Source organism: Pecten maximus, chromosome 5 (genome assembly GCF_902652985.1).
Source record: "Pecten maximus chromosome 5, xPecMax1.1, whole genome shotgun sequence".
NCBI lineage: Eukaryota > Metazoa > Mollusca > Bivalvia > Pectinida > Pectinidae > Pecten > Pecten maximus.
In genome coordinates this window covers 810,030-836,811 of record NC_047019.1, presented here as the reverse complement: position 1 = coordinate 836,811, position 26,782 = coordinate 810,030, and the positions used below count along the sequence as shown (strand labels likewise).

The following is a 26,782-nucleotide window of genomic DNA, read 5'->3' as shown; positions in this document are numbered from 1 at the left end:
CGAACTCGCAACCTAGAGGTGGAGGGCTAGTGATAAAGTGTCGGGACACCTTAACCACTCGGCCACTGCGACACCTGCATTTTAAACATGTGTACCTGTTATACCTGTGTACCTATGTCCAGTCTACCTGTGTGACGTCATTTCCAGTCTACCTGTGTGACATCATGTCCAGACTACCTGTGTGACATCATGTCCAGTCTACCTGTGTGACGTCATCAATGTATCTGTCCATGTATTGTCTCATTATTGTGGTGGTCATTGTCCAGTATTTGGCGGGGGTGTATAACAGGGCCAGCCATTGCCTACTGACACAGATCTTGTGACTGGTTTTAAATATTGTCCTGGGTAAATGAAAGTTAAGACCCTTGGCCCATTGTCAGGGAAGTCTGAATAAATATCGGAAAGAAGAAATGTGTTTCCCCCTCATTTTCTACATAAAGAAAGCTAATTTTGGCCTGATGAGATCTATAAACTCACATTTAAGTTATTTTGGCCTGATGAGATCTATAAACTCACATTTTAGTTATCTTGGCCTGATGAGATCTATAAACTCACATTTTAGTTATTTTGGCCTGATGAGATCTATAAACTCACATTTTAGTTATTTTGGCCTGATGAGATCTATAAACTCACATTTTAGTTATCTTGGCCTGATGAGATCTATAAACTCACATTTTAGTTATCTTGGCCTGATGAGATCTATAAACTCACATTTTAGTTATCTTGGCCTGATGAGATCTATAAACTCACATTTTAGTTATCTTGGCCTGATGAGATCTATAAACTCACATTTTAGTTATCTTGGCCTGATGAGATCTATAAACTCACATTTTAGTTACTTTGGCCTATGAGATCTATAAACTCACATTTTAGTTATGTACTTGTGAATATCCTCCTGTGAGAAATGGTCCTTCCAGCCAGAAACTTGTAAAGTTTTAGACCACTGGTATTTTATCTGCTGTTTATCCTTCCCATCAAGTTTCCCTGCACAACAACACAATGAAAAATATGTTCAGGTTTCAACAGGAATTTCGTAAGACTTCAATCTTTTGTACCTGTTATATGTACCACATTAATATTAGCATGGGTAAGAGATGAGGATATCCCTGTCCGGGGTAAGAGATAAGGATATCCCTGTCCGGGGTAAGAGATAAGGATATCCCTGTCCGGGGTAAGAGATAAGGATATCCCGTCCGGGGTAAGAGATAAGGATATCCCTGTCCGGGGTAAGAGATAAGGATATCCCTGTCCGGGGTAAGATAAGGATATCCCTGTCCAGGGTAAGAGATAAGGATATCCCTGTCCAGGGTAAGAGATAAGGATATCCCGTCCGGGGTAAGAGATAAGGATATCCCTGTCCAGGGTAAGAGATAAGGATATCCCTGTCTGGGGTAAGATAAGGATATCCCTGTCCGGGGTAAGAGATAAAGATATCCCTGTCCGGGGTAAGATATAAGGATATCCCTGTCCAGGGTAAGATATAAGGATATCCCTGTCCGGGGTAAGAGATAAGGATATCCCTGTCTGGGGTAAGAGATAAGGATATTCCTGTCCGGGGTAAGACATAACGATATCCCTGTCCGGGGTAAGAGATAAGGATATCCCTGTCTGGGGTAAGAGATAAGGATATCCCTGTCCGGGGTAAGATATAAGGATATCCCTGTCCGGAGTAAGATAAGGATATCCCTGTCTGGGGTAAGATAAGGATATCCCTGTCTGGGGTAAGATAAGGATATCCCTGTCTGGGGTAAGAAAAGGATATCCCTGTCCGGGGTAAGAGATAAGGATATCCCTGTCCAGGGTAAGAGATAAGGATATCCCTGTCCAGGGTAAGAGATAAGGATATCCCTGTCCGGGGTAAGATATAAGGATATCCCTGTCCAGGGTAAGAGATAAGGATATCCCTGTCCGGGGTAAGATATAAGGATATCGCTGTCCAGGGTAAGAGATAAGGATATCCCTGTCTTGGGTAAGAGATAAAGATATCCCTGTCTGGGGTAAGATATAAGGATATCCCTGTCCAGGGTAAGATAAGGATATCGCTGTCCAGGGTAAGAGATAAGGATATCCCTGTCTGTGGTAAGAGATAAGGATATCCCTGTCTGGGGTAAGATATAAGGATATCCCTGTCTGGGGTAAGATATAAGGATATCCCTGTCTGGGGTAAGATAAGGATATCCCTGTCCAGGGTAAGATAAGGATATCCCTGTCCAGGGTAAGAGATAAGGATATCCCTTTGATTTCTTTGCCACATTTATTCTTTAATAATCCCAGGAGAACAACACAGAGTAAGACTAGCAAAGACGACGGGATGACTGCAGGAAAATGGAAAAGCACTCTTAGCATTTTACTGAACTGCAATAAAATGGGCTTATTACCAAGTACCAAGGCTTATTACTAAGTATGGGCTTATTACCAAGTATGGACTTATTACCAAGTACCAAGGCTTATTACCAAGTACCAAGGCTTATTACCAAGTACCAAGGCTTATTACCAAGTACCAAGACTTATTACCAAGTACCAAGGCTTATTACAAAGTATGGGCTTATTACCAAGTATGGACTTATTACCAAGTATGAGCTTATTAAAAAGTATGAGCTTATTACCAAGTATGGGCTTATTAACAAGTATGGGCTTATTTCTAGCTAAAAAAAACAAGAGGCCCAGAGGGCCTGTATCGCTAACCTGGTTTCATGAGATATGAAATAAGAATGATGCTTAAGTATATTTGTCGCTGGTATTGCTATGTCAATATATATCATAAGCATTTTATATGGGTACATGTACATTGGTTTTATTTTAATGCTAAAAATGCCATAAAGTGCATTAATCCATGAAATGAAATTGACTTTTGGCGCGACCCCATAGGGATGCTACCACACAAATGTGAGTGATATCCATTGCTTAGTTTCAGAGAAGATCTTGTTTAGATTAATTGACCCCTTTTTATCCTGCCCTCTGCCCCCTGGGGGGTCAGCTCCTTCCTTTATACAATTTTGAATCCCTACCGCTATAGGATGCTACCAGTCAAACCATTGCTAAGTTTCAGAGAATAATTTGTTTAAATCAATTTAGCCAAATAGACCCCTTTTGGCCCCGCCCCTCAGGCCCCTGGGGGAACAGCCCCATCATTTGTACAATTTTGAATCCCCTATCCATAGTGATGATACCAGGCAAATATGAGCGATATCCATTGCTTGGTTTCAGAGAAGAAGTCGTTTATATCAATATAGCCAAATTGACCACATTTGGCCCCGCCCCTCAGGCCCCTGGGGGGGCCAGCCCCATCATTTGTACACTTTTGAATCCTCACCCCATAGTGATGCTACCAGGCAAATATGAGCGATATCCATTGCTCGGTTTCAGAAAAGAAGTCGTTTATATCAATATAGACCAATTTACCCGTTTTGGCCCCGCCCCTCAGGCCCCTGGGGGGCCAGCCCCATCATTTGTACAATTTTAAATCCTCACCCCATAGTGATGCTACCAGGCAAATATGAGCGATATCCATTGCTCAGTTTCAGAAAAGAAGTCGTTTATATCAATATAGCCAAATTGACCCCTTTTGGCCCCGCCCCTCAGGCCCCTGGGGGGCCAGCCCCATCATTTGTACAATTTTGAATCCTCACCCCATAGTGATGCTACCAGGCAAATATGAGCGATATCCATTGCTCGGTTTCAGAGAAGAAGTCGTTCATATCAATATAGCAAAATTGACCCCTTTTGGCCCCGCCCCTCAGGCCCCTGGGGGGCCAGCCCCATCATTTGTACAATTTTGAGTCCCCTACCCATAGGGATGCTTCTGACCAAATTTGATCAAATTCTGATCAGCGGTTATGAAGAAGAAGTCAATTGTTGACGGACGGACGGACGGACGACGGACGCCACGGTATGGCATAAGCTCACCTTGGTCCTTCGGACCAGGTGAGCTAATAAAATTATCAGTCTGATGTATGGTCATGATATGTACAGCTAACGAGGAATTAAAATGGTCTTTTTTTTTCTGATTCTGGTCACCTTTTTTGCCATCTTCCTCTTCCCTCTCTTCATTATCAGAGCTTTGTTCCTCCTTATCTTCCTCTTTCACTTCCTCTTTGACAGGTGGAACTGTTCTGTTTGTACCCATTCTCATTCTGTTGTCCCGTTTTCTCTCTGCAAACGTTATCATGATCTTCCTTCCATCTATTGCTTTGACAGAATTTTTGGCCTTTTCTGCATCCTCCCTAACCATCAAAAAACAAAATGTTATTTACAAATATTTCAATATATATATGGATATATATGATAATATATATAGTAATTTTAACATGACAATTTAAATGTACAGTTAACAAGTATTACATAATACTGAAGTATCCAAAAAGGGCACTGAAATTTTTGTGTTTCTGAAATAAACCCTTGATATATGATCAAATATAGCTGGTTTCCTTCACAGAAGTTTGAGACACAAGAATAGAGAGGATTCTGGTGGGGAACATGGAGCGAGGAACCCTTACACAACCCAGTCATGATTTCCAGCTTCTTCAAAACTTGTATGGGATGCATGACCTTCACCGTTTTGGAGCCCCTCGGCTGATATGACTGCAGCTATGAGAAGCTTGCAGTACGTATCTTATAATAACAGTTCCAGAGTTAATGTTTTATTTTTAAATATCAACAATAAAGAGTTAATTCAGGAAATGGGTGGAGATGATTTTTCTGTCGCATGGTAAATGAGCATGATTAGTGTTTTTAATACATTGGTATTTCATTACATAAATTTCATATATTTCTACGGCACTTTAAAGGTGATTATTTTCAGAGGGGTTCATTTCCCGATTTCGATATGTAAACCATATGTGTGGAGGTAATTTTTGCGGTTGATCCACCACAAATTGAACAAGGGCCTGTTGGAGGGCCACAACATACGCCCGCCGCAATATTTGACACTTGGAAGGGGGTAGTTTCACAGGTTGTAATGCTTTAAAATGAAGTATCATTGTTGGAAAGTTGGAAGGAGATATTGATACACATAATGGTGTGTAGTCGAAACCGAAGGGCAACTTTAAACGATGAGATGTATATATGTTGCAAATATAGGAAACCTTGGTTTAGACACAACAACACAAAAATTAGTTCACATGTTTATATACAGAATATATACATTAAAAGAACCTCTTTGTGTTAAGTATGGAGAGCTCAACACCATATGTGCCCGAAGTAAAATCATCAAAGGGGAATAACTCCACAAATACGGGGGTAAGGGGCATGATTTTGGTATGCGACACTCCGGCTCATCAAGATGTATATTTGTGTCAAGTATGGAGAGCCTGGGTCGAGTAGTATTGGAGTTATGGTCCGGACACCATATGTGCCCGCCCGCCAACATAACATAATGTACGTCCCGTCTTTCGTCGGGCGTATAAAAAGGACTCTGCATAATTACCCATAAATTCACACGTTTACAGTATAATGATGTAACGTTTACCGTCTATCGACCTGGTTGATTCTGGGATAAGGCTATGCTTCATTGTTGGTGCATTATTTTCCGCACGTTAGTGTGTACCCTAGTAATCGCCACCACAGTTCTACGCATGAGCAGGTCGTACTAACTGCCCTGGAGACCACTGTATAACCGCGCACTGCGTCCTGTATACGCGGGTGTAAACCAGCCAAGACCCCTACTGTTGGGTATACACACGTGTATAGCCTACTACATGTAGTCCTGTATATGTTCATGTGCCACTCGCCAAACCCTGCACAGATCGAAAAGAGTGACACACGAGCCAAGACTATGATACTAGCACCTATCACTGGAAGCCTCCTCTGTTAGTATACGTAGTGCCAACTGATCGTATCAACACACCCATGAATAGTTCTTTTCTCTGCCTTTTATACCCTGTCAGAAAAGGAAGTCTTGCTCTGAACGAGAAGCCTCTTTCTAATTTATCCAAATCCTGGCACACACAGCGTTTGTAACAGTATGTAGGGTACGGACAAAATCATTCCAACTCTGAATTGACATTGACAAACAGGGAAGTATTTACAGTCGTAACACTACAGGCTAGCTGATGAGCCTTCTAACTTGTAGAACTTTGATTCGCTACAATCAATGACACATTTATAAAAAGTGTATGAAAGATTAAAGTCTTCGGAGGTGATCGGCTGTAAAATTATGTATATGTATGTGAAAATTTTGTATGGAAAAAAACACCAGAAGTTGGAAAAAAATAGGTCAGAATTTCCATGGCGATCGATTGTGCCCTTGTCTATAAAGGTATTTGTGGCTATTTTTATTTAATATAAGACCAGACAAGCCCCTGGGCTTATACCTTCATACTGTAATACCTGTATACTTCAACAATATAAATGAGTGTAAATTTTATAAATATGACATGTACATCCAATGGTGACTATTTTGTATTTTGAAATATCTAGACTAGACTGTCAATTTGAGGGTGATTTTTTCAATAACATTAATTAATGTTGTTCTTTATATTGTGAAAACTATTTTTATTCAGACTCTATTGAATTGATATGAAAGTCGAGTTAACTTACAACATAGAATATGCCACATAACCAAACCCTCTGCTTTTTTCTGCACCTGAAAAAGATAAGAGACAAATAATAACCCGACAAAAGATTAACATTACTGTTGTATTAACATCGGAAACGGGTACTACAACGTACTAGTATATAGATTAATTGACCATTGATCGTTGCTTTTATCTACGGAACTAGACTTAGGAAAGTAACTTGGGATTGTTTTTGTTCTGTTTTTGTACTTTTTAAATGTATCATCAACAACAGTATGCATACTCTCATTACTCTGTGTATGAAAGTTTAAGTGATTTCAAGTTTCCTATTGATAAGTATCGCCTTTTAAACCCTCGACCATGTGATAATATAACTAGTATGTCGACAGACGAGGCAAATCTGTGACAACTTTTCACGTGCACGTGGCTTAGACCACTACAGTAGCCCAGCTGATCGTAACGAGATCAACAGAGCGAACTAACATGCTTGCATAACAATACCTTTTGGTTTAACGACAAAACACGTCTTTAGAGGTCCAATATCACCGAAAATCTCCTCAAGTTTTTCATTTGTAGTTGAAAATGGCAGATTTCTCAAAAACAACGTTTTGCTCTTCCAAGCATGTGTTGTTGCGGCCGCCATTTTGGAAGGCACCGGAAATACAAGTTGTAAAGATAATATCTGGAGAGATAGACGGATCTAAATCCGTGATGTTAGTGCTTTGTATACGTCTCTTGATGACTGTTTGAAGATTTTTTTTCTCAAGTACACTGTATAGGTATATACATATGTTTTAATTTTCATTATTTTACCAGACAAAAATCTTTTTAAATTCAATGTATTGTTACTTCACTAATATCTGTTAATTCAACCATGAAATCATTTCATAGTACATAATCAAGAATCACGAGTTTCGTATATTCTCATTTATGTTCTGCAAGAGACAAAATCTACACAACAAGTTATGTACATGTACCTGTATGTATAATTGGTACTCTCAGGACATGCCTGTCATCATGGCCACCTGGGCCCCAAGGTCCAAACCCCACCTCACCACCACCTTATGGACCTCCATAACACCTAACCTATATATAACGCCTGGCTAAAGTTTTGTCAAGTCCCCAATTACCCCTAGGGGTCCATTTATAGCATGCTGTGCCAGGCTCCTCTGCCTTACCTACCTGTAATTAGCATCTAACACTACCCATATATAATATCTACCTGTGGATGTTTTTAAAAAAAACTATAGTTTTTTTGGCGAATAATAAAAAATATTTCATTTTTATATTCATTTTTCTTCACAATAAAGTTAGTTTATATGCTGATTTTCTTAAATTACAAGAAGAGGTAAAATCCCCATCAGTTCTACATTTTAAGGTAAAGAACAATTAATCATTTTCATTATGCAATAGGGAAACACTTAAATGCTGATCAAAACGTACCCCAAAATTTTGTTTTTAAACAATATTGCAAAAAAAATGTTAGCGTGAACTGTAAAAAAAACTTTGGCTTAAGGTCCACATGATCCACATGTGTATATGATATATTGATATATGTCTCTGATACTGATTAGCAGGTAACTTTATAGAAGAAAATTATGAAATTACAAATACAAGTGTTAATGTTAAAGTGTACCCTGAACGAAATTATTTAGTTAAATATATTATTCGGTTTAGTCAAAAAACACGAATGCCGAAAACCGCATCAAAATCGGCCGACCCATTACCGAGTAATTGCGATTTTTCTCGAAAACACACCTGAAGTTACCTCGTTTTGGTGACCTCTGACCTGTGACGTCACAGATTGAACACGATCGGAGCCGCCATATAGGAAATATATAGAAACAAACGTGAACACGTGCCTGCAATTAATGCGAATTAGACAACAAAAATGAAAGTGCTGAATAAACTCTCTGAGTTATATTTGTGAATTAGTTAATAACAAGTGCTACCGAAACCATTTCTTTTATAACGGGCCATATATAACATGTGTCAATGCCTCCGCTGACTATTACGACATGGACACATTCATTACAGACGGAGACCCCGACCAAACTGTTATTGGAGGTATCCCACAGTCACAATTGTTTAGAAACCCAAAGGTGTCCATCGATAACAACCAATAGGATACCAGTTTTAACCAAAATGACAGCAATTTACAAAAGAACCTCCTCGTATTTTATTCAAATGTTGATACTCTGACCACTGTAAAGAAAGAAGAATTAAAAGTACTGATACAGGAAAAGTCACCCGATATACTAATTTTAACTGAAATACACCAGAAATTTAGGACTGTCCCCGCTAACAGTGCCTTCTACGACATGGCGGGATACAGGACCTTCCTAGGAAAGGATAAGGGGTGAGGCGTTGCTATTTACATTTCGGAAAACTTGGACATAACCATTGACGAAATTCAACTCAAATCATCCTTTGAAGAATACATCGTTTATAACCTAAAATTCAAAAACGGAGATAACATGTTGATTCTTAATATCTACCGTAGCCCCAACGCGTCTAACGACAACTCTCAAAAACTACTAAACCTCATGTCAGAATTTTCCTCAATAAAAGCGAGTCATGTCTTGGTAGCGGGAGATTTCAACTTGTGCGAAATAAATTGGTCAAATTGGACAACAACCACATCAGAGACACACATATCAACTAGATTTTTGGAATGTATCAGGGATACCTTCCTGTATCAACACGTACTACAACCTACGAGATATAGACAAAATCAACAACCGTCTTTACTAGATCTCATTTTTACAAACGAGGAAGGAATGGTCGAAGATATCAATTACCTACCAGGAATTGGGAAGAGCGACCACATTGTAATTAATTTTAACTTTATCATTGCACGTCAAATACCAACAACACATTGTGAAAAAAGAAACTACTTTAAGGGACAATACGACTCTTTACGTGAAGAATTAGACAAAATAAACTGGCCTATAATATTTGAAGACAAGTCACCGGATCAGACTTGGAATGTCTTTCTTGAAACCATGAAGAAGACATCTCCGAACAAATCCAGACGGAAGTCCCATTTAAATACAGAGGCCCAAAAATCCATCCGATTAAAAATACAAAAATGGAAAAAATATCTCCACTGTAAGAAGAATGAGAATTTCAATTCCTACAAACTAGCTAGGAACGTCGCAACCAACAAGATCCGGAATTCTCACTATCAGCACGAAAACACATTAGCAGAAAACATTAATAACAACAGCAAGCTATTCTGGAAGTACGTAAAAGAAACAACTCGAACAGGTATGTCTGTAACCAACGTGGCAAAAACTGACGGTAATATCACCAATTCCCACCAAGAAACTGCTGAAGAACTAAACAACTATTTCGGTACTGTATTTAACAAACCAGATGACGATGATTCACCGTACTTCCCAGTGAGACCACACCAGACCACAGGCGCTTGCATAGAAAATATGATTTTCAATTTTTTTTTATATGACAGTGGTATGTGTAATCTGTTAAGCTCACAGATTACACATACCACTGTCATATAAAAAAAATAAATAAAAATTGAAAATCATATTTTCTATGCAAGCGCCTGTGCACCAGACTGCACTATCCAATATTTTTTTTTTTTACATTTCAAATTTTTTATTGATTTTCTTATACATACATACAAATACACAACACATACATTACAATATCTATATTATTCAGACTATTTAAGATTATGATGCTATTATATAGATATTGTATACAAATAACAAGTAGACAAACATGTAATCTACAAGACCAATTTCAACCATACAGGTCTGAAAAATTGTAAGGAATAGTATAAGGAGTCTAGAATTTATTTAAATTACATTCTATTTTTCCTTTTCAAATAAAGCATGCCATCCTCCCCATCTTGTAAGGAATTTAACATATTCATTTCTTGATTTATACATAATATTTTCAATCTCATAGTACTGACATACATGAGATTTAAACACTTCAAAGCACACATAAATTTTCTTAATTCTACAATGATATACATATTGTTTGAACAGTAATGACATCAAATTACTTATAGTGTTGTGGCGACCATTCAGACCAAGCAGTATTGGTACTGGTGATAAACTAAAGCTGAAAAAGGTTTTCTCCAGAATCCATTTCTCAAACTCCTTACGAAGTTTGACTATCCTTGAACATTCATAAAACAAATGTACATATGTTTCATTTTCTTCCCTGCAAAATGTACAAAGGGGAGAATCCAATACTTTAATTCTAAATAGAAAAATATTCGTTGGCAAAATTCGATGGATCAGACGATATTGTAGCCACCTTAATTTTGTATCATATGTTTGTTTAAAGATATTTCTGTGAGTTTTTTCCCACCAGTACTCATCGTCCTCTTCAAGTCCCAAATCCTGGGCCCACTTTACCTTGTAAGAGTTATTAATTGATGAATCATATCTTTGAATTAATGTTTTGTATATTATTCTTTTTCCAGGTACGTCTGAGACGATGCTTTCTAAGAAAAATGGAAATGTGGGGTAATTGTTCATATTGATTTTTTCTTTTAACCTTGGAAAAGATTTAATTAATGCCTTTTTTAGACCTTCAAATGATGTGAAAGGGGGCTGAAATTGATAAAATTGACAAAATTTGGGATAGGAATATATTTCTCCATCTTTGTCTATCATATCTTGAACTGTTATTATTCCTTTCTCATACCATTCTTTCCAGTAAACAGTTCTTTTATCAATGGTAAACAGAGAGTTGAACCATAGCGGTTCGGTTAATATATATTTGTCTTGAGGTGGAAATTTTTTTTTTATCTCCGAAAGCACAAGGAAAATTTCCTTCCAAAATAAATTACTTGTTCTTTTTACATCAGCTTATAAAACTCATCACCTGCATTAGAAAAATGGAGTTCGACTTCATGCTCATGATCCTCCAAAAGGACATGTGCCCATGTACTTGCCGGACTTTTGATAAATCTTCTTATCCAACCGAGTTTTAAAGATTTAAGAAATGACTCTAAATGGAGCATTTCCAATCCCCCCTTCTCTTTACTCTGTATAACTTGTTTTCTTGAAATTCTATCGGTTGAATTACCCCAAAGGTATGAAAAAATTATTTTGTTAAGTCTCGACAGATATTGATTACTTGGAGAAGGTAAGCTCATGAATAAATGGACAAGCTTGGAAATAGCCAATGACTTAATAACTGTTATTCCACCCAATACAGTCAGATATCGTTTAGACCAATTATTGAGGAAAGCTTCTATTTCGTCAATTTTTCGGAGATAATTAAGTTCCATCATATCCTCAAGTTCTGGACTGAAGACAATTCCAAGAACCTTTATTGGACCCTTCGTCCAGTTAAACTTCATTTCGCTGCAAATTGTATCGTCTGATCCTTTCTTTCTACCAATCCACATTGCATTAGTCTTTTCAATATTTGGCCTAAGGCCAGAAAATTTGGCATATTGATTTAGTATCGAAAGAGCTGCCCTAAGCGAGCTGTCATCACCATTTAAAAACAATGTTGTATCATCAGCGAATTGACTTATTTTAAATTGCACTATCCAATATTGACATCAACAAAGAAAAAATTAAAAAGGCCGTAAAAAAACTGAATCCAAACAAATCACCAGGGCCTGACATCTTTCATCCTAAGTTGCTATTAGAAACCACTAACCAAATATTAGAACCATTGGAATACATATTCAAAAATTCTATGGAAGAAGGAGTGATCCCTTACAGCTGGCGAATAGCAAACGTAACACCAATCTTCAAAAATGGTAACCATCATAAAGTAGAAAACTACCGGCCCATTAGCCTAACATCTATCCCAGGTAAACTACTTCAACGAATTGTACGTGGTGAAATAGTAAAACATATGGACAGTAACAACTTGTTCACAGATCACCAACACGGTTTCAGAACTGGCAAATCATGTACTACAAACCTACTTGAGGTACTGGAACACTGGGCTGATGCAGTGGATAAAGGAGAAAACGTCGATACTATATATCTGGATTTCAGCAAAGTATTCGACAAAGTCCCACACAAACGTCTGCTGAAAAAAAACTACAAGGCTATGGGATCACTGGGAATGTACTAATGTGGCTACAGGACTTCCTCACAGGACTAAAACAACGTGTAATCATTCAAGGGGAAATGTCCAGTCTGGTAGATGTAACTAGTGGTGTGCCCCAAGGTAGTGTACTGGGCCCTGTTCTGTTTTTAATATACATTAATGACCTCCCAGATGTAGTCCATCATAGTGTAATGAATTTAGAAACAACAAAAATACAACAGCATCACCAGAACTCCAATCAGACATTAACAACATAGTACAATGGACCATAGACTGGAAAATGTCCTTAAATAAAAAAAAAATGTACGCACCTAAACATTGGACACCAAGCCCAGTACCCCACATACCACTTTCCTCCTAGCAATAAAATTGAGAAAGTAGCAAAAGAAAAAGACCTAGGGGTGACCTTTGACAACCAATTGAAATTTAGTCAACACATTAACCAAACAGTCAGTAAATCAAATAGCATTCTGGGTCTAATTTTTAGAACTTTTCTGTACATGAACACAACCATGTTTCTATCGCTGTATAAAAGCCTGATTCGACCAAATTTAGAATATGCAACACAAGTCTGGTCACCATCACTAAGGAAAGACCAAATATCCATTGAAAATGTCCAACGACGAGCCACAAAAAGAGTACACTCCATAAAAGATCTGCCATATCACCAAAGGCTAAACAAAACTTGGGCTATACCAACACTAGAGTCCCTACAGACGTAAACCGCAATGATGTCATTGAAGTTTACAAAATACTAAACAATAAAGACATATTGGATAAAAACATGCTTTTTCACGATGGCACAAACTAATACCAGAGGACATTAAAAAAAACTATATAAAAAACAGAGCAGAACGACAGTCACACAGGGAATTTTTAGTCGACGAGTGGTGGATTCGTGGAATTTACTCCCCAGTACAGTAGTAGAAGCCCCCACTCTAAATGTTTTAAAAAAATCGTCTAAATAGACATTGGCACAAAGTACTTTTTTAAGTTTTACCCAAGTTTTTATGATGCGCAACCGGATAACAGTTAGTTATTCCTACAAGATGCGTCAGAATTAGCTGATATCAGCTAACCAGTGACGTCGAACAAGAGGTATCAGGTATATGTAGCATCTCACTAATTTGCTCTCATAACGAGCCATATAACTGTTACAACATGTAACATCTTACTAATTTTCTATTATAACCGGCCAAATACAACGTGTATCATCTTACTTATTTTCTATTATAACAGGTCGTATATAACATGTATATTTATTTTTTTTTATTTTAACGGGTCGTTGTAACATGTATGACATAGAAAAACATAGCCCCTACTTCCATTGACACATCTCTCAATCTTACAAGATGCAGACGTCTGAGCCCGAATCGAACGGGACCTGAAGCGAACTCGCCCGTTAGTCATGTGACTATATTGTTCATGATCACGTGAGTTTTTGCGGCGCTTAGTTACGAAGTTGGTTCCCGTAACATGTCTAAGATGGTGCGATAATTGCTCACGATATGTGTAGACTGTGATATGCTTGAAGCTCCGAGCATCTTGTCCTTTACGGACGGTAAGTCCCTTGCATTGTATAACATCTACAATCGGACATGATACAGAAATATAATTCAAATATTGTTATTCCAAGATTCACATGGTGGCACTTGACGTTTGGATATCAACCTTATGTTGCAGAATGTGTTGCGTACTTATACACATCCTATATCCTGTATTGTATCCTTGTTTCAGACTAAAATTAAGTGTAAACTCCTTTGTTTTGGTTAGGCCTACATATATGTATCTGAATCGAAATCTTTTAGTGTATTCCAAGAATGTAGACTAGCCCTTATTGAACATATGATTAAACTCTCCTCCCAATCTCATCATCTTCTGAATAATCCGAAGGGTTATGGTGTTAATGTCGCATTTCGAGCTGTCTTGTGGCGATCTAACTGCAAAACAAAATCGTTAGGGAATTCGGACTATCTCGTGTAATTGTATCACAGGGGCTTGTCACAATCTATTTGTCATATGAGTTGGTTGCTATAATTCTGGAACACAATTTGTTGTTACTTTTATCCATTTGCGCTATTTTAATTCCAGATCCAGGGAAGGTTACGAGGAGAGAAAATAATTATACCAGGGTAAATATTCAGATTTTCATTTTGTCATTGCCACTGACAGAAATTATTTATTGAAAATATATCATACATTTGCTACACAACTTATACATTGAATCTGTGTGTATGAAGTTGATTTATTGACTAAACTAATGTCCTATTTATAATGTAGGCATATGTCCCTTCTCAAGAAATCGAAGCAGATCTGAAAAGGATTTCAGGAAAACTAAACGAGTGTTGTAAGTACAATATGCCCTGATTTATTCTACAAACTGGCCTACTTCTAAAAAGTTCTGACCTCCTTCAACATTATTAAGATTACATAGATATATTGAAATCAATTTTAATTAAAATAGTTGTAAAACCTTACACAATAATGAATTGTACTAACGTCTGTAATTCAAATGATATTTAATATTTAGAAAGCAATTCAAATCATGTTTATAAGATACTGTTATTATTAAAAAGGAATTTCATCATGTAATATAATCTAACTGATCAGTTTACGATCAATGTCAATCACTGATGTATTTTCGATATTTCAGTTTCGGTATGATATGTTAATTATCTGCTTTCTTTCTGTGTAGTGTATGATAGTTACAGAAGAGATATTGACACTCTCAAGGTAAGATAATTGTTTTTTGTAAATTGTTTTAAACTTAAATTCAATGTTAAATGATCATTGAGATTTAGGAAGTTAATTTAACGGATACTGAATGTTATCAATGAAAAGACATTTTAGATATGACCTCATTAGTTTTTACTGCCATCTGATCATATTCTTTCTTTCATGCTTTTAAATCCTCCCCACTAAACCACCTGTATACCTATAATTATGATACAGTAACACATACTTCCCCCATCCTCCCCACTAAACCACCTGTATACCTATGATTATGATACAGTAACACATACTTCCCCCATCCTCCCCACTAAACCACTTGTATACCTATGATTATGATACAGTAACACATACTTCCCCCATCCTCCCCGCTAAACCACCGGTATACCTATAATTATGATACAGTAACACATACTTCCCCCATCCTCCCCACTAAACCACCGGTATACCTATAATTATGATACAGTAACACATACTTCCCCCATCCTCCCCACTAAACCACCTGTATACCTATAATTATGATACAGTAACACATACTTCCCCCATCCTCCCCACTAAACCACCTGTATACCTATGATTATGATACAGTAACACATACTTCCCCCATCCTCCCCACTAAACCACCTGTATACCTATAATTATGATACAGTAACACATACTTCCCCCATCCTCCCCACTAAACCACCTGTATACCTATAATTATGATACAGTAACACATACATGTAATAACCCCAGTTTCATTCCATTCCAGCCAAATGTCGACATTGACAATGAAATGGCATTATTGATAGCAGCCGAGGAGGATGTACAACAGTCCAGGCGAAGTAAGTTAAAACTGTACAGGTTAAACTGAAACAGTTGATCTCAACTAGTATACATACTGTAATTAATTTGTATATTGAGATTAAAATCATATTTGACTCTATATTAATCCTACATTTAAGTTGTTTACAGGAAAGCAAACGTGTTTATTCTAATTAATAACAGGATGAATTCAACACAAATAATAATTAATAAGTAATAAAGACAAGTTATTGGCCCTTATGGACTTCTCGTGGTACACTGTATATTAATAAGTAATAAAGACAAGTTATTGGCCGTTATGGACTTGATATATCGTTTCTGTTATTTTGTAGGCCTCAGAAGAAGAGCACGAAAGATTTGCCCAGTAAGTATAAAATCAATTTAGCTCTCCTCATTTCTCCCATCCTCTCTCATCCCCATTCCTATCATTAGACCACACCCCTACTAATCTCCCACTCCTGTCATTCTCCCCTTTCCCTCTCATCTCCCTATTCCCATCATTAGCCCACACCCCTATTAATCTCCCCACTCCAGTCATTCTCCCCTTTCCCTCTCATTCCCATCATTAGACCACACCCTACCCTCTCTGAGAAGTACATGTGTACTGTCGAGTATTACATCAAACAAGTTATAACAGATAGTGGTACAATGTTGTAGCTTTATAGAAAAGATTTGAATGTACAATGTTAACAGTATAGGAATGATGATTAATTAATTACATCTAATGACCCAAAGTTTTACATCCAATGACCCAGAGTTTTACATCTTATGACCCAGAGTTTTACATCCAATGACCCAGAGTTTTACACCCAATGACCCAGAGTTTTACACCCAATGACCCAGAGTTTTACACCCAATGACCCAGAGTTTTACACCCTATGACCAAGAGTTTTACACCCAACGACCCAGAGTTTTACATCTAATGACCCAGAGTTTTACACCCAATGACCCAGAGTTTTACACCCAATGACCAAGAGTTTTACATCCAATGACCCAGAGTTTTACATCTAATGACCCAAAGTTTTACATCCAATGACCCAAAGTTTTACATCCAATGACCCAGAGTTTTACACCCAATGACCCAGAGTTTTACATCCAATGACCAGAGTTTTACATATAATGACTCAGTTTTACATCCAATAACCCAGAGTTTAACATCCAATGACCCAGAGTTTTACATCCAATGACCCAGAGTTTTACACCCAATGACCCAGAGTTTTACACTCAATGACCCAAAGTTTTACATCCAATGACCCAGAGTTTTACATCCAATGACCCAGAGTTTTACACCCAATGACCCAAAGTTTAACATCCAATGACCCAAAGTTTTACATCCAATGACCAGAGTTTTACATATAATGACTCAGTTTTACATCCAATAACCCAGAGTTTTACACCCAATGACCAGAGTTTTACATATAATGACTCAGTTTTACATCCAATAACCCAGAGTTTTACACCCAATGACTCAGAGTTTACACCCAATGACTCAGAGTTTTACACCCAATGACATAGTGTTTTACATGTAATGAACCAGAGTTTTACATCCAATGACCCAGAGTTTTACATCCAATGACCAGAGTTTTACATATAATGACTCAGTTTTACATCCAATAACCCAGAGTTTTACACCCAATGACCCAGAGTTTTACATCCAATGACCCAAAGTTTTACACCCAATGACCCAAAGTTTTACACCCAATGACCCAAAGTTTTACACCCAATGACCAGAGTTTTACACCCTATGACCCAGAGTTTTACACCCAATGACCCAAAGTTTTACACCCAATGACCCAGAGTTTTACATATAATGACTCAGTTTTACATCCAATAACCCAGAGTTTTACATCCAATAACCAGAGTTTTACACCCAATGACCAGAGTTTTACACCCAATGACCCTCACAAAGAAACTCACAACAATTACAAAGGTACTCTGGTTTGAATTATTTGATTTACTTTATTTTAATTTCTAGTCAAATGGCCCTACTCAAGAAGAAGATCAGGAATTAAAAACATTGAACAAAAGCTCTGTCAAAGATTCGCATTTCGAAAGTATGAAGGGATCTTCTCAAATTTCATATGTAGGTTCCCCTTGGTGCCTAGTTATGCATATTGCATTTTGGGACCGATCAGAAAACAACATGGCCGACAGGCAGCCATCTTGGATTTTGACCATTGAAGTTTGTTATCGCTGTTTCTGAGAAAGTACTAAAGGGATCTTTCTCAAATTTCATATGTAGGTTCCCCTTGGTGCCTAGTTATGCATATTGCATTATGAGACCAATTGTAAAACAACATGGCCGACAGGCAGCCATCTTGGATTTTGACAATTGAAGTTTGTTATCACTATTTCTCATAAAGTACTGAAGGGATCTTTCTCAAATTTCATATGTAGGTTCCCCTTGGTCCCTCATATTGCATTTTGGGACCAGTCTGTCCTGAAAACAACCTGACAAACAGCCATCCATTATCGCTAAATCTCAAATTTCTTACATAGCTAGGATTCCCTTGTTTGAAAAGTACTGGAGGGATGTTTCTCAATTTGCACAGATTAGTAAAATGAAGGGAAAAGTAGAGAGAAGATCAATCTGACATAGAACATATAAAGATCATTCAATGGTGGGCGCCAAGATCCCTCTGGGATCTCTTGTTATTCTTACGATTATCATACTCATGACACTTAGTTTTTTTACTTAAACATCTTCCAGAATTCAATCAAGTCTATTATTAATGTGTATTCTGGGCGAGTCAATTTTGGATGAGTCAACTAAAATTTCTGACATTTGATAGACAACATGACTTTTTGGAGATCATTTTGTTGATATCAGGAATGCATCGCTGTCAATAAAAAAAGAATGGATCTAATAAAAGCAATAACCTGGCTGTAGAGGTTACATGTACCGGTACACTCATAGCAGTTCTGTAATCATTACAAATACGGTTGGATAATAAAGACAAAAGTAAAATGAAAAACATGTCAATACTATTTATATAACGCTTACTCTTTACATATACAGCAAAATACTTCAAAACTGCATGGAATAGACTGGGCGAAGCCATGTTGTTTACCCTATCGACAACTATAGTTCGCAGTAATTTGGTCATCATCCGGCAAATCACCTGGACCCATCATTTTCATGTGTATTCATACACTTACCTCCGAGCCTATATTCGCAGACGGAGGCAAGGTGTTCTGATTGTGTCGACCTTAGATCCTGGTTATCTCCCCTGATCACTGTTGGACTTAGATCCCTGGTTATCTCCCCTGATCAGTGTCAGACTTAGATCCTGGTTATCTCCCCTGATCATTGTCAGACTTAGATCCTGGTTATCTCCCCTGATCAGTGTCAGAGTTAGATCCTGGTTATCTCCCCTGATCAGTGTCAGAGTTAGATCCTGGTTATCTCCCCTGATCAGTGTCTGACTTAGATCCTGGTTATCTCCCCTGATCAGTGTCAGACTTAGACCCTGGTTATCTCCCCTGATCAGTGTCTGACTTAGATCCTGGTTATCTCCCCTGATCAGTGTCAGACTTAGACCCTGGTTATCTCCCCTTTATCAGTGTTGGAGAGACATTTCTGGCTTACCTCCCTTATCATTAGTATTAGTGAGATGAACATTTTAAAGCTAAAATTGAAGCATTCATTTATCCCATTTTGTTTTTATTAAAGCTGAAAGCAGAAACAGAAATTTGGCCCAAGTAGTCTTGCTTCAAATTTGACTCTTCTGAACTATTGATAGTACCTTGCTAACGTCATGTACCATATATTTCAAAGGAGTTTTCTATCATTTATAGGTCTCCAGAATCTCCGCAGGGAAATCTATGAGGCAAGTATAATTTCAGAAGTAACAGTGTTTTATGAAGTGAAGATTGATGTTATATTTAATATTTTACAAGAAAAAACACTGACACATAATATTACATGTATAAAGTGAACTTTTTCTTGAAATAAATTAAATTTATATCTATAATTAAAAAAAAACATCATTGAACCAGTTAGTACAGGTATAGATGGATTATTATCAGCCGGATTTGTTGTTTTATAAAACTTCAATATCAGAATATAAACATAATTCTATTAATTATGACATGTGATCATGTTTTTATTTTGTCGTAGGATTCTGTACTCAGAGTGGCAGGGTACTACAAGAAGGCCACAGGTATTATTATTAATTTTTTTGTAATAATATTGGTGTGATTTATACATGGACTCAACATGCCTTAAATTCAGTATCTAAGCAGTTTAAATATTGTTGAAATATAAAATAAATTAAAATTAGTCAGATCTTCAAAAGAGATCTACATTAGGCTTAGCCTGTTGATCCTATCTAATTTGTTGGAATGAAATTGATGAAATAAATTGTTATGTTTCATTTTAGATCAAAAGAACGCTGATGTAGCAACAGAAGTAGTTAAATCATCCCTGACTGCCAAATCTAAGCGAGCATCTAATACTGCTGTGGAAAAGTCCAATAATCAACCAAAGATTACCTAAGTGAAGTCTACACTTCCATCAGAGACGACCACGGGAAAGTCGAGTCCTGTGTCACAGACTGTCACTGTGGGAAAGTCCCATCATACACCCAGCAGCACAAGTGAAAGTGATACTGAAGTGGACGAGTCTTATGCTGCAGTTCAAGAGCGTTATCGGGCAGAAAAACTCAGACTAGAAAAGAACTTAGAAATATTCAACAAACAGCTACAAGAGTTCATTGACTCTCGTTCTAGAATGAGTGAGGTTCGCGAAGTTGCTGTCAAGTCTAAGAAGAAACGTCACACTGGTGCCAAAAAGTCTGAAACAAAAACAGCCAAAGCCAAAGTCAAAACTGTCAAAGTGGCCAAATTAGACGTGAAAATAGCTAAAGCCAAAGTTGTAAAAGCAGCCGAATCTGATACAAAAATTATCAAGTCTGAGGCAAAAGTAGATAAAACCAGAGTCAAAAGTGTCAAAGGGGCCAAATCAGATGCCAACATGGCCAAAGTTGATGTCAAAGCTGCGAAACTGGTCAAAAGAGGCAAACCAGATTTGATTACTTTAAAAACTTTAAAAACTGCAGAACCAGATTTGATTGCTGTGAAAACTGCAGATCTAGATGTGAAGGATGATGAGGAGGAGAGAGAATCTAAGGCTGTGGATGGAGGCTTGACAAAAAGGAAACCCTTCCGACTCTCCATGGCAGACATTCAAGCTTACGTTGATTCCTGCGATCCTGAGCGGGCAGGAAGTAAGTTATAGGAGACGTTATAATACATTGATGTTTCATTAGATTTGTATGTTCGCCACAATTATGATTGATAGACAGAGTTTTCTGTGAAGATTATCTCCCCTATCACTGGGAGAATTTTATTTAATCTAGCCTTTAATTATTTGTCAGAAGGACCTATTGAAATACTAAAAACTTTTATGGAAATTCAAATTACATGGCATTTTAAGGGGAACAACTCTCACACATCATTCATGTCTTATGATCTGTCAACCAAGTTTTAACTACACCAGTATAAAAATCATTGGTAGTCTAATTAATATTTTCCTTCATAGAACGAAGACGAAAGAAAAGGAAGAAGGGGGGCAATAGAAACAGCATTACAGAACTTCCACTGAGAGAGGAGGACAGTGACATCATCATCATGGACAAAGTCCAGGGACTTGGGGTGCTGCCAAAACTCAACCCAATGCCTGTATACACCGACAGTAAGTTTGGGAGTTTATGACTATTTGTAAGGTGACACTTCTAACAAATGTTGAATATTCATGAGCATTATTTGTGCATTATCCTTGGTACAACACATAATTAGATTGAACATTGAATATTGTCAGTGGACTTCTACACTAAAATATCATATGTTTGAAAATACCTACCAAGTAACTTAATTATCAATATCTTATTTATTCATTTTCAGATTTTCAAGCAAGTTGTGTGTTAACCCATCTATTTTCAAGCAGGTATGTAACTTTGGACAGAACATACTGGGGCCTAACTTGTTATCATTAACGACCAGTAACCATGAATGATGTGTTTAAGATACCAGTACAGATCAACAAGACTGACCACAATGTCTAGCATGTAGTCTTGATGTTTGTGTCAGGTTCACGGTTTCCTCATCAAGGATGACAGACATCCCATGAAATTAATTTAAATTTATCTGTGTGGACACTGGTCTTTCATGGTTGTGATTGGACCCCGCTACAAATGTTTTTATTATATATCATAGCTACTTACATGAATTTTGTATCACACAACAATTACCACTATATTTCTAACATTATCTTGTGGAATAACAAGTATTTGTTGACAACTATCTCTAGTATTTGAATAAAATGATTTTTAAAGAATGAAAATTATTTTGGAGGGTAAATAGCTCAGAAAACACTCCATCATTTACAACCAACAAGTCTCCCCTCAAACAGAATGTTTGATTGCTTGCTGAAATATAAATGACAATTTTATGTCTGTTTTTATTACAGGGACAACTTTGATGAAGATTTTGAGGAAGACTACATTATACCAACATATGAAAGCGAGCAAAAGTTTTAGATTCTATATAATTTTAATTTTAAAAAGTCATACTTGGCAACTCTCATTTTTTTCGATTATTTTTTTCGGCATTAACTGTTACTGTTCTCATTTAAAAAAACATTTAATTGATTTGCAAGAAAAAGCAGTTTTAATAAGTGAAGTTTTTATGTTAGTGAGTTTGTCAAAAAGAATAATTATAAATGTACTTTTTGAGGCATGAGAATTGGAAGAAACTTTGATGAACATTTCTAAAAAGGTGGCAATTATAAAATTATCAAAATACAGAATATTAATATTTTTATGAGATTATACTATGTCTACATCATTCATGATATTTAAGATTCAAAACATTTTGTTAAAATCTAATTTTTATTTACTTTCCACTGAGCTATGAGTATCCATTGAACCATCAATATCTATTGGTTTATAAACCTTTTTTGTACAATGTACCTCATTGTAAGTCAATAATTGACATGATGCCTTGTCGGTCCATTATTGAGTGTACTAAGTGGAGTATTGTTGTATAGATCTATCTTTGTTATTGTATAATTTTTTTTTTTATTTATTTATGTATATCTCTTAGATTTTTTTATAAAGTTTATACATCTATAGCAGAATTTTCTAGGAAACAGGTAGTACCTGGTTTGTACTTACATTGATTTAATATGTATATCTCTTAGATTTTTTACAGAGTTTATACATTTATAGCAGAATTTTCTAGGAAACAGGAAGTACCTGGATTGTACAGTTTGTTTACCTGTGTTTCCGACATATTTATATATACAATCTACACGTATTTTACATTTCTTGACTCAGTGTTAACAAAATGATTTAATATAAAGTTGATTTTAATATTGTTTATTTGAGCTATACAATTGATGCTAATGGCTGGTTAATAACACATAATTTATTTATTACTAATCAGTAATGTTTATAAAAGTACCCAGCAGATAATTTAACCTGACCAGTAGTAGCGGGTCTGAAATTGACAATCTTTTGTTTATGTCATATAAGTTGTTGTGGATTATGTAGAATTGTTGGTCTAAATTTTGTACTTATATTGATCTATTACTTTTTGGTCTGTATTTCATGAAGAGACAGATCTGATTGGAATGCAGGCTAAATTTAAAGTTCATGACTTTAAATATCATAAAATTATTGCCTTGAAGACAGATTCTATGGGACGGATTTCGGAGCTGACATTTTAAGACTGACCATCTATTAAATGAGAAGAAGGACTCTTTAAGATTAAAATTAAATGTAATAAAATAAATTCTAAAACAAGAGTCCGGTTATTTGGTAATTATTATGTCTAGATTACTTCTTTGATTTTAGCAATTTTGCATAATTCCAACACCACACTACATGGTATCAAGTTTAACCATGTACGTTAATATGTACCATGTCATCATCGGCCAGGTTTACAGTATATATTGTGTATACTTATTAGATCTATATAAACACTACAATAAAACTGTGATGAACTTTATATAGCAACATTACTTTGGAATCACAATTAATTTACATTAAAAATTGTGCATTATTCAAATAATGTGAGATTTATATGGAAAGCATTGATTTGTTGTATGTGGACACAAAATTATGATAGGCGTTAGGTAAGAATATATTCTGTAAACAAATATCTACTACAATAATAAAGTTGTCAATTTGATTTGATTGTTTGTCTTTTATTCCTGCTCAGTAGGTTTTCAGGATCATGAAAGACGACTTTTTGTGATTTTCTCTTCTTTTTTGTTGTTGATTCCATTGATATTCTTCCTGTCTCCTTGGACCATACCTCACTTTTTAGTCATAGCTTTAAGTGTTGGCCCTGTGAGGGTCAATAAGTGACCAAGGGGGCAGACATAATAAGTGATCTAGGGGTGGGACATTATAGGTGATCTAGGGGTGGGACATTATAGGTGATCTAGGGGCCGGACATTATAGGTGATCTAGGGGTGGGACATTATAGGTGATCTAGGGGTGGGACATTATAGGTGATCTAGGGGTGGGACATTGTAGGTAGTCTAGGGGTGGAACATTATAGGTGATCTAGGGGTGGGATAGGTGATCTAGGGTTGGACATTATAGGTGATCTAGGGGTGAAACATAGGTGATCTAGGAGTAGGACATTATAGGTGATCTAGGGTTTGGACATTATAGGTGATCTAGGGGTGGGACATTATAGGTGATCTAGGGGTGGGACATTGTAGGTAGTCTAGGGGTGGAACATTATAGGTGATCTAGGGGTGGGACATTATAGGTGATCTAGGGGTGGGATAGGTGATCTAGGGTTGGACATTATAGGTGATCTAGGGGCCGGACATTATAGGTGATCTAGGGGTGGGACATTATAGGTGATCTAGGGGTGGGACATTATAGGTGATCTAGGGGTGGGACATTGTAGGTAGTCTAGGGGTGGAACATTATAGGTGATCTAGGGGTGGGATAGGTGATCTAGGGTTGGACATTATAGGTGATCTAGGGTTTGGACATTATAGGTAGTCTAGGGGTGGAACATTATAGGTGATCTAGGGGTGGGATAGGTGATCTAGGGTTGGACATTATAGGTGATCTAGGGTTTGGACATTATAGGTAGTCTAGGGGTGGAACATTATAGGTGATCTAGGGTTTGGACATTATAGGTGATCTAGGGGTGGGACATTATAGGTGATCTAGGGGTGGGACATTATAGGTGATCTAGGGGTGGGACATTATAGGTGATATAGGGTTGGACATTATAGGTGATCTAGGGTTGGACATTATAGGTGATCTAGGGGTGGGACATTATAGGTGATCTAGGGGTGGGACATTATAGGTGATCTAGGGGTGGGACATTATAGGTGATCTAGGGTTGGACATTATAGGTGATCTAGGGTTGGGACATTATAGGTGATCTAGGGGTGGGACATTATAGGTGATCTAGGGATGGTACATTATAGGTGATCTAGGGGTGGGACATTATAGGTGATCTAGGGGTCAGACATAATAAGTGATCTAGGGGTGGGACATTATAGGTGATCTAGGGGTGGGACATTATAGGTGATCTAGGGGTGGGACATTATAGGTGATCTAGGGTTGGACATTATAGGTGATCTAGGGTTGGACATTATAGGTGATCTAGGGTTGGACATTATAGGTGATCTAGGGGTGGGACATTATAGGTGATCTAGGGGTGGGACATTGTAGGTAGTCTAGGGGTGGAACATTATAGGTGATCTAGGGGTGGGACATTATAGGTGATCTAGGGGTGGGATAGGTGATCTAGGGTTGGACATTATAGGTGATCTAGGGGCCGGACATTATAGGTGATCTAGGGGTGGGACATTATAGGTGATCTAGGGGTGGGACATTATAGGTGATCTAGGGGTGGGACATTGTAGGTAGTCTAGGGGTGGAACATTATAGGTGATCTAGGGGTGGGATAGGTGATCTAGGGTTGGACATTATAGGTGATCTAGGGTTTGGACATTATAGGTAGTCTAGGGGTGGAACATTATAGGTGATCTAGGGGTGGGATAGGTGATCTAGGGTTGGACATTATAGGTGATCTAGGGTTTGGACAGTATAGGTAGTCTAGGGGTGGAACATTATAGGTGATCTAGGGTTTGGACATTATAGGTGATCTAGGGGTGGGACATTATAGGTGATCTAGGGGTGGGACATTATAGGTGATCTAGGGGTGGGACATTATAGGTGATATAGGGTTGGACATTATAGGTGATCTAGGGTTGGACATTATAGGTGATCTAGGGGTGGGACATTATAGGTGATCTAGGGGTGGGACATTATAGGTGATCTAGGGGTGGGACATTATAGGTGATCTAGGGTTGGACATTATAGGTGATCTAGGGTTGGGACATTATAGGTGATCTAGGGGTGGGACATTATAGGTGATCTAGGGATGGTACATTATAGGTGATCTAGGGGTGGGACATTATAGGTGATCTAGGGGTCAGACATAATAAGTGATCTAGGGGTGGGACATTATAGGTGATCTAGGGGTGGGACATTATAGGTGATCTAGGGGTGGGACATTATAGGTGATCTAGGGTTGGACATTATAGGTGATCTAGGGTTGGACATTATAGGTGATCTAGGGTTGGACATTATAGGTGATCTAGGGGTGGGACATTATAGGTGATCTAGGGTTGG

The 26,782-nt window shown here is 37.4% G+C and overlaps 3 protein-coding genes across 4 annotated transcripts in view; 2 read left to right on the top strand and 1 right to left on the bottom strand.

The window, feature by feature from the left end:
• Positions 1-7,172, bottom strand: part of LOC117326789 (RNA-binding protein 28-like) — a 37,310-nt gene extending 30,138 nt beyond the window's left edge. Inside the window, exons 1-4 of one of the 2 annotated variants that reach the window (XM_033883513.1) lie at positions 7,017-7,172; positions 6,538-6,583; positions 4,018-4,223; positions 867-984 (exon numbers count right to left, since the gene is read on the bottom strand). In XM_033883513.1, the coding sequence (XP_033739404.1) occupies positions 867-984; positions 4,018-4,223; positions 6,538-6,583; positions 7,017-7,158 (512 nt within the window). In that variant the 5' untranslated portion in view covers positions 7,159-7,172. The remainder of the gene's footprint in view (positions 1-866; positions 985-4,017; positions 4,224-6,537; positions 6,584-7,016) is intronic. The other variant, XM_033883514.1, reaches the window with a different exon arrangement.
• A 6,847-nt stretch (positions 7,173-14,019) lies between these two features.
• On the top strand, positions 14,020-20,604 carry LOC117326692. The gene is made up of 10 exons (XM_033883414.1): positions 14,020-14,133; positions 14,664-14,704; positions 14,853-14,919; positions 15,268-15,305; positions 16,054-16,126; positions 16,439-16,470; positions 18,082-18,160; positions 19,905-19,936; positions 20,227-20,269; positions 20,489-20,604. The coding sequence occupies exons 1-10, from the start codon at positions 14,097-14,099 to the stop codon at positions 20,602-20,604; spliced, it is 558 nt and encodes a 185-aa protein (XP_033739305.1). The 5' UTR covers positions 14,020-14,096.
• On the top strand, positions 20,501-24,291 carry LOC117326788. Its single transcript, XM_033883512.1, has 4 exons — positions 20,501-21,334; positions 21,649-21,801; positions 22,011-22,053; positions 22,576-24,291. The coding sequence occupies exons 1-4, from the start codon at positions 20,839-20,841 to the stop codon at positions 22,643-22,645; spliced, it is 762 nt and encodes a 253-aa protein (XP_033739403.1). The 5' UTR covers positions 20,501-20,838; the 3' UTR covers positions 22,646-24,291.
• Positions 24,292-26,782: the final 2,491 nt, after the last annotated feature.